The 9,168-nt window shown below is 35.8% G+C and overlaps 1 protein-coding gene across 1 annotated transcript in view; it reads right to left on the reverse strand.

Annotated features, from left to right (window-relative positions):
• Window positions 1-591: 591 nt before the first annotated feature.
• The window catches only part of LOC109092059 (replication termination factor 2-like), a 32,152-nt gene continuing 23,575 nt past the window's right edge, over window positions 592-9,168 (reverse strand). Inside the window, exons 6-9 of the mRNA XM_042759086.1 lie at window positions 7,584-7,697; window positions 7,263-7,314; window positions 3,521-3,595; window positions 592-1,430 (exon numbers count right to left, since the gene is read on the reverse strand). Of these exons, the coding sequence (XP_042615020.1) occupies window positions 1,231-1,430; window positions 3,521-3,595; window positions 7,263-7,314; window positions 7,584-7,697 (441 nt within the window). The 3' untranslated portion in view covers window positions 592-1,230. The remainder of the gene's footprint in view (window positions 1,431-3,520; window positions 3,596-7,262; window positions 7,315-7,583; window positions 7,698-9,168) is intronic.

Raw genomic sequence — 9,168 nt, forward strand, 5'->3', positions numbered from 1 at the left:
CGCAGCATTCCGATCGATGAGGATGATTAGTCATCACATCAGCTCTGTGGAGCAACACGCTATTGCAACAGCGGCGCACTACATTAAAGAAACGTCCATATTAAAAATCAAGACAAGTCAGGACGATCGAAAGAATTCACACACATTTAGACTTTTCCAATAGTTCGTTTTCATTTAAGAGAGACTGTACTAATTAGGATTTTTGAGAGATACGAATTTTCCTTTCAAATCCATCTCTGTGTCTGCGACTTTTTAAGCTACATTTCAAATTACCTGATTTTCCATGTTTTCAATGACGTTGGAAACCTTGAATATATAAAGTGACAGACCTACAGGAAAAGGATCTGGGGAAAAACGTAACAACATTTTGGGGATTTAATATCACCTGCAATACTGAAATTATTTTAAATATTTTAAGTAAAAGAATTAAGCATGTCTAATAAGGAATAACCTCCTTGAATGGCATTTCGTGTTCCACAGAACATGATTTCAGCACAAAAATCTGTTCCAGTGAATGAGTATTTCAAGTTTGACATTTCAAGCATGTCTTTCTCATGCTTTCTCACGCACTCAGGAATTAAGACACATACCTGAAAATGTAGAGTCTGGATTTTATTTATGCATTTGTCAGATGAACATAACAGACTACATTATGGGGAACCGCAAAAAGTCAAGAAACAGACACCTACATCAGATCTAATACAGTTTGACCGGGGCAGCGCTTATTCGTAGACATGTACTGCCGCCCTGTGGACAAAAGCAGTATTGAGGATGCAGGATTTCTCCCAGATCGGACTTTTACTGCGTTCACAAATAATGCATGTTTAAAAGCACACCGCGTAACTACTGTAGCTATTTCTCTGAATACTGTGAAATGCTCAATAATTGCAACAGTGCTTCAGGAACACGATTTTATGCTCCTGTGGAGGAAAACATACAACGATATCAGCCTTTAAATTTGTTTTTACTGCAATACAGTTCATGTTTAAACCTTAATAAAGCATTTTAAGACAAGATAATGCTGCAAAGCACAATCCAGTCAAAAAATACAAGCCAACATGAGTTTACTGAAAATGAACACTTAAGCATGCAACTAAATTAAGATAATCTTGTAAAAAGGTAAATAAAAATGCAATGGTGAAAAAAGAAAAAAGAGGTTTAAACAATGCATCAATCCACCAGCCGGAATTTTGCTCCTCCAAAGCCAGACCACTAGAGAGCGAGCTTCACTCAAAAGTGGTAAGGCGTGTGCGTGACCCAGTTGGATATCTGGTCTTTGGTACGTTTGGCCGAGCTGTGGGAGGTGAATAGTGACTTGTAGGTCTCAGATTTGTCCTTCATGTCCTGGATCGATCTCTTACTGCCAATGATGGGTCCCGGGGGGGCCTTTAATGGCTTAGAGCACTCGCCAGATGTGGACGGTCCCGGAGCTGAGAAGAAAAAAGACAAGAGATTGGAGCGATCAAACCGGATGCGTGACTTCTCCTGGGGCAGACTGACCTTTAACATCCATTCTTAAAGGAACAGTTCAACCAAAATTTACAATTTTCTGAAAATTGATGAGTTTGTTTCTTTATCAGAGCAGATTTGGAGCAATGTAGCATTGCATCAAAGGATGCTCTGCAGTGAATGGGTGCCATCAGAATGAGAGTCCAAACATCTTATATAAAAACATCACAATAATCCACAAGTCATCCACAGCACTCCAGTCCATCAGTTCACATCTGGAGAAGACAAAAGCTGAAACAAATCCAGCATTAAGACGTTTTAACTTCAAACCGCTGCTTCCGGATAAAATACTCCATACATGATAATGCTTATTCCACTGAAAAAGTCGTCTGATCTGAATCAGCAGAGAAATCTGCACAGATCAAACACCGTTTACAAGCCAAAACTGTCCAAAAACTGCTTTAAACAAATATGTGTGTGGATTTTGATGAGAGAGACAACAGGAGATGGACTTTTTCACTGGAGGAAGCGTTATTATGGACTCATATTTTGGCCAGAGGCAATGGTTTAAAGTTAAAACGTCTTATGATGGATGTGTATCAGCTTTTGTCTTCTCCAGATGTTTACTGATGGACTGGAGTGGTGTGGATTATTGTGATGTTTTTTCAGCTGTTTGGACTCTCATTCTGACGGCACCCATTCACTGCAGAGGATCCACTGGTGAGCAAATGATGCAATGCTACATTTCTCCAAATCTGATGAAGAAACAAACTCATCTACATCTTGGATGGCCTGAGAGTGAGGACATTTTCAGCCAATTTAAATTTTTAGCTAAACTATTCCTTTAACTCTTCAGGATGTGATGTCACATGTAATTTGCCTTTGACCCTTAATCACAGTTCTGTACGACTGTCCTCTTTATATGTCATTGCACATGATTATATTGTTATTTTAAAGCATTATAAACTTATTTTAAAGTCTTTTTTAGATTATATTCTCTAAACCTACTGTGCACATACAGGCTGCCAGATATAAAAGCTGTCTCTTTTTTGAGGACAAGACAATAAAGAAGCCTGAATGACATGACCACTTCATTTGTATAGCAGGGGAAATTCATTTGCTTTTTAATATCCCGTGTGGCTTGCAGATTCATGCGAGGTCACCACACTATGAGAAAATGATGGCCAGTAAGATATTTTGTGTTGTATTTTTAATGGTTATATTTTTGAGGACTTATACCTTCACATTTGTATGATGTGTACTTAAATGCATATTATATTTAAATGTAAAAGTTTGAAAGGAACAGTAAAAAGTCTTCTATTTCAAGTAAATTGTTCTCAAAGAATCCTGAAGAAAAAAAAAAATTATCACAGCTTCTACAAAAATATTCAGCAGCACGACAACAATAATAATAATAATCAGAGATGTTTCCTGAGCAGCAAATCAGTATATCCGAATGATTTCTGAAGATCATGTGACACTGAAGACTGGAGTAATGATGCTGAAAATACTGCTGCGCATCACAGCAATAAATTACAGTTTACAATATATTCAGATAGAAAAGAGTTATTTTAATAGTATTTTAAAAAACATTAAAAAAAAACTTTCTAACCCCAGATTTCTGGACAGTAGTAAACGTACAAATTATTTTAATACACATCATATATTCCAGCAAAAGGTCACTGCAAACATTAAAGCCTGTGCTTGAGTTGCTATTTACTGTCGGAATGAAATACTACCAAAAACTGCTTAAAACATACTGCACAGTATGCATCCAGCCTACCATTTAAAAACACCATGTGAACCAGTATGCAATGCCTGTTTCACATGACCTGACCATGTTGCATAATCTCAGCAATTATTGCAGCCATACACTTTTTTTTAAAAATTGCATCAGATTACCAAGAGCAGTTTCCTTTGCTTTTCTACAAAATGATGAAATACATCGCAATCACTGACTATGCATTTGTGAAAACATCACTGATATGATTGTGCTTTCAAAAACATTCACACATAGCTCAATTCCACATGGAAATCTAGCCCTTCTGTACTCTGTGGCATGCTGGGATACCTGAATCACTGTGGCTTGCACTGCTGCCCTCTCCATTCAGAGATGTAGATTTAGTCTCTGAGGTGTCGCAGCTTCCTGCCGTTACAAGAGAAGAGGAAGACAATATTTAGTAGTTGTACTAGTTTAATAAAATACTACAATTAGTTGTTCAACCATTATTGGGAAGTTCAAACCAGTGTTATTTATTTTACGATCACTGAGATACTAATACAGCTTTATTAATATTTTAAATTAGTTTTTAATTTTAAAATTGAAGTTGTTAATGCCTATACAGTCTGTATTAATTGTAATTTTTATTTATAAATAAAAAGTATTTTTTTAATATATATATATTTCATTTTGTTAATTCTTTTTACATGCAGCTCACATTAAATGTTCAAAAATATGCATAACCATTTCAAAAGAAATGTATATGTATTTACAAAAGCTTATTGAGAATCCAGCTCATATTGTGTAATGTTTAACAGCTCATTAGTTAATGTACAATCAAAAAGCAAACATGAAACATGGCATAGCACATGTATGAACTGCACTTAACGCAGTCAGTGTGGTTTCCCCATTTCTGTGGAGGAACATGTCTAAAGGTTGTGTCACTTCAAATCAGGGATGCACCGAATATTCGGCCACCGAAAATTTTCGGAAAGACTTTTATCACTGAAAAAATACGGCCGAAATGTTGTGATGATGCAAACAGAAACCGCGACCTGCACGTGCACCTGCATAGCACAGACCACGAGCTCCCCGCGACATCACTTCTAACCAGTGGGTCTTAATAGAGAACATTCTCTCTCTTCTTGCTCCCTTTGAAGCGGACGTTATTTCTTTAATCGCAGCACTAAAGCGTCTCCTAAGCAAAGAGGTTGAGAGGGACCACGGAGTGAAAACAAAGAAAAGTACACCCTTAGAGTCTGTCAGCACACGTTTCACTGAGATCTATTCTGATCCTCTGCACTTCATCGCGGCTGTACTTTATCCGCGTTATAAAGATCATTACTTGAATGCGGAAATAAAGCAGCGCGCACGAGAAATGATCCAGACCGCGATGGATGCGGGGAACCCGCGTGGAGAGGTGGAGGGGGCAGAGCAGGGAGTGTTGTATTGCACGGAGGATGAGATCGTGGGGAGAAAGAGAATCGTATGTATTATTTCTCGTTGTATGATATGTTAAGTGAAATCCTGCAAGAGAGTGCCTCAAATAATAATAATAATACGTAGGCTATTCTGTTCTTAGGCTACTATATATATGTGACTATCATATTTGTAGCCATATTTCTGCTAGATATTTTTTTTAATTTGATAAAAATGTGTATTTATGCCCTGGCCTTTCTCAATCTTTCTCAAATGTCAGGCAGATGACAAACTCAACAGCTAGATGGTTATCTGTCTGAAGCCCCCCTTCCCAGAAGTGATAACCCTCGTGCCTGCTGGAGAAGTAATGCACTTTCTTGTAGCAGTCCTACAGAGAAAAATTTCAAATGCACTTGACCTAAATGCACATTGTTTTTATGAGAGAACATTTCATTTTAAAACCTTTCTGCAGGCCAGTGCAATATTTTTCGATGTACACATGAGTGGGGTCAAGTTAAACATTTTAGTTTGAATTTTATTTTATACTGTGCATTGTTGCAATGTGCTAAATAAATATTTGCATAATTTGTAATTGATTTATTCTTTGAAATTTTAATATTAATTAATGCAATTGCAATGCCTTGATTTTAGTAAAGTTAGTACACAGTCATAGCCATAAATGCAATGGTACTAATAATCGGCATAATTTATTTTGGCCAAGAATTTTTATTTCGGTGCATCCCTACTTCAAATACAGCAAAAACCCAGAAACGGTTTTATTTTTCTTTAAATGCTAGGACAACTAAAAAATGAATCTGCTGCAGATACAAGAAATCTGATGAAAAATTCTATTTAAACAGGATTAAAGGCAGGCAGTCTTTCCTTCTCTGAATGCATCATGGATAATTACAGTTTAATTCCGGTTTTAATTAAATTTGTATTTATTTCAGCGTGTTTTGTCATAGTTTTGAATGAACTATGTCTCCTCAGCTGATCTGTGATTATCTCACGGATAATCACGTGTAAAGTTTACTTTAGCCTGATGCATACTGAAGCAATACTAAAAGGGTAGATACAAACGTCAGTGAATATTGACATTTTGTCCTACATTGATAACGCCTGTCTGTCATTTCTACACAAAATTCAACCTTTATTCCTCACACACTTTGTAATAAATATGAAAGGAATATTATGGGTTCAATAAAAAGTCAAATCTATCCACAGCATCGGTGATGTATTGCAATTTAAATCGTCCCTCAGTTTAATAAAAAATGCACTTTCAATGGAGCCCTATGGGGCTTTTTGGGGGGACTTTTGTATATTTTGCATCTGTCTAGTGACTGACTCAAAAAGCAGACTTTCATCACAAGCTTTATATTGGTCCAGCTATGCATTTGTGACTCGGTTACATCTTTAATTATGAGTTCATTATAATCAAACACTGTTCGATATGAAACCAATGTCCTTACAAACGTCTACTGTGCCATTGTAGGTGCTTTTGTGAGACTAGTGTGATTGAATTTCTTACTGAGCTTGTCTGTGTAAAGTCACTCTCAATCTTTCAACAAAGCTGTTGATTATGCAATGCTGGAAAAGCCGGTACAGCTTTCACACAATATGTGCATCGAGGCAGGGGCTGCTTACATACAGAAACACCCACCCACAGGAATTATGTCTGTAAGGCAAAACTAAACATTCTTCTACCAAGGAAAAACGTCTCCTTATCTTACTTTAGATGACTCAACAGCTCAAACAATAAACTGAGATTTAAAACCTTAATAAGCCTTAAAATGGATAGAACAGCATCACAAAAGCAGCATATATGACTTGTACACTATATTTCCAGTCTTATAAAGGCAAGTCACTTTTTCTGTAAAGAACAGAGAAAAATAAGAAATTATTTACCGAAAACCTTCCTCTCTTTCACAAGGTTATCGTTAACTAAAACTTTAAAAATATTTTTTATTTTTTTGAAATAAAGCTGAAATAAAATAAAATATAAATTTCAGATGGGAAAAAAAAAAAACACTGAAAGGAAATTAGAAATGTTGTCTTAGCAACTATTTTTTTTTTAACCTGAAGCACTAAAATGACTAGAAATTAAAAATAAATCAATAAATAATCAAAAACTAATAAAATTGGCAAAACCAACTAATAAAATTGCTAAGAATGAAAAAAAGAAGAAAAAAAAAACGTAAAAATTAAAAACCCGAAAATCTAAAAAGCTAATTCATAATATGAATAAAAACTATAATAGTGCATAAATAATACTAAAATAACACTGGTCTGTCGGAGCTCTAAAGTTTCTCTCATGCTCTCAATAAAAAGGCATCTGCAGCATTGCATTGCTCAGTATTTTACATCACAGAGAGTTGGTGGCATTGAATCTTTGTGACTGTTTGTGACGCACAGATAAAACTTGACAGCTTTGGCGAAGCACTTAAATATCGGTGAATAATGAAATGTATTTTTTCATACTTTTACAGGAAACAGAAGCTCAAACTTCCTGCCTATGCTCTCTATCTGTGTTTCACAGAGGAATGATATAAGGGTTAGTAAATGACACCCAGTTTTCATTCCTGGGTGAACTAGTGCTTTAATTTTAAGCTACGGATGAAGCATGTCACATGTGATTTAATGTGATTTCTAATGCAAATCTTATATGTTACTGTACCTGTTGAATCCGGTGCCTTGGAGACTTTAGTATCTTTGCTCTTCTTTGATTTCTGCCAAGATAAAAACAAAAATGCCTAACATGAAATGTGTTCTTAAAAACATCTGAAATCATATGAAATAAAATAACATGGAATTGAAAGAAAGAAAGAAAGAAAGAAAGAAAGAAAGAAAGAAAAAAAGGAAGTGAAAGCAGTTTTTGCTTATTCAGTATGGTCAGGGTGCATTTTCTTTTCCTTATCTCTTACAAATTACACTACGGTAATGGACTTTTCTTTTACTGGTAGCTGAGTTTTTTTTTTTCGTAATTTCCAAAATTTACTTTTGCAGATTTAGCCTTTGATCGGCGCTCCTCCATGGCCTTCTGTAGCTTCTCCACATCCTCTTTAGTCCCATTCAGCATCACAAGGTTGTCTTCTTGGAAAGGATCTCCACACTATAAAAAACAAAACAAAAAAAAAACACAATAACAAGAATGTGAAAACTAAAATGACTGGAAAATTGAATTAATCACATGACTGATTTTGAAATGACTGAATTGCTTTGCTGGCCGTGAATGCTGTAAATCCCTGATAAATCCTGAGTACTCAAACTCTGTCAAGTGAAACTGAGTTATCACTAAAATGAGGAATCATATGAAATACAAGCACAGGAACATCATCAGAAAATCAGCGGCCCATCACTGCATTCATTACTGCATGTACTCATTTTCTTTTTATTGTTAACAGTCTAAGGACGTGTCTCCACCAAAGCGTTTTTCTTGAGGCTTGCATATTTTTTCAATAGTTTTCAATGGGTGTGCTGCGTTTTTTAAGACGCCAGCAGCACAACAAAGTGCTAATAAATGATCAACTTTGGGCAAAACGCAGCGCTCATCACCGTCTAGTTTTCAATCGGCCGTCCAATCACAGTGGAGGAGCGGCGGGGCAAATAAACAGTGATGGGAAGATCGGATGACTTTACTGACATTCTCGTTCAATCTCATTCATCAAAATCAACAAATCTTTAAGTCATTTCATTCATTGAAGTGGCTTTAAATGTTATACTTTGAACAGCCAACTCCCCCGAACACATCCACCTACACAATCTTGATCATATTCTGAATTAATCAGTCAAAGATAATTTACAGAGAACATAAATAATTACTTTACATTGAGTCTTTTGTTCATTTGTCAACTGACAGACGCAATGAACGAATTGTTCATGATTGACCCATCACTTGTACAGTACCACGCCTGAATGAGAATGGAGAAGTTAACATTGATATGAAAAATAATGCATTTTATTTCGTGATGTGTCTGGCACATTACTTCAGCGGCTGTTCTGTATCACAGCAACCAAAGCACCTATAGTGCTCGCATGCGTTCACAGCTACGCTTTTAGCTGGCTAAACACCCTTTCGTGTTGACGTACATGTGTTTTTTTTGTTTTGTTTTGCAAGAGTGTGAAGCAATACAAACACGATAACCATATGCCGACTTGAGTGTATATGTACATGCTTTATAGCCGTTTTTCCATTCGCTCTGCGCTGAAAGCTTTTTTACTTCTCTTTTGTGTGTGTGTGTGTGTGTGTGTGTGTGTGTGTGTGTGTGTGTGTGTGTGTGTGGACATTGTTTAATGTTTTCAAATGAAAAAAAAATAAAAAAAGGATAAATAATTTATAAGCTTGTTGTGAATATAGCCTGATAATATTGTTCAGAAATGGTGACAAAAATAATGTTTGATTAAAAAAAAATAACATCTCTCTCATTAAACATCATTTAAATAAACCGATATTAAAATATTTTTTATGAACTCAAATATTCGAAATGCAATATTTTTGAAAAATGCCAATCCCTAAGATCAGATAAAGGTTTGAGATAATACAGCTTCACTGGAAGCAGATGCAACCTATGTGTCTTTACAAA

This window comes from Cyprinus carpio, chromosome A6 (genome assembly GCF_018340385.1).
Source record: "Cyprinus carpio isolate SPL01 chromosome A6, ASM1834038v1, whole genome shotgun sequence".
Lineage (NCBI taxonomy): Eukaryota > Metazoa > Chordata > Actinopteri > Cypriniformes > Cyprinidae > Cyprinus > Cyprinus carpio.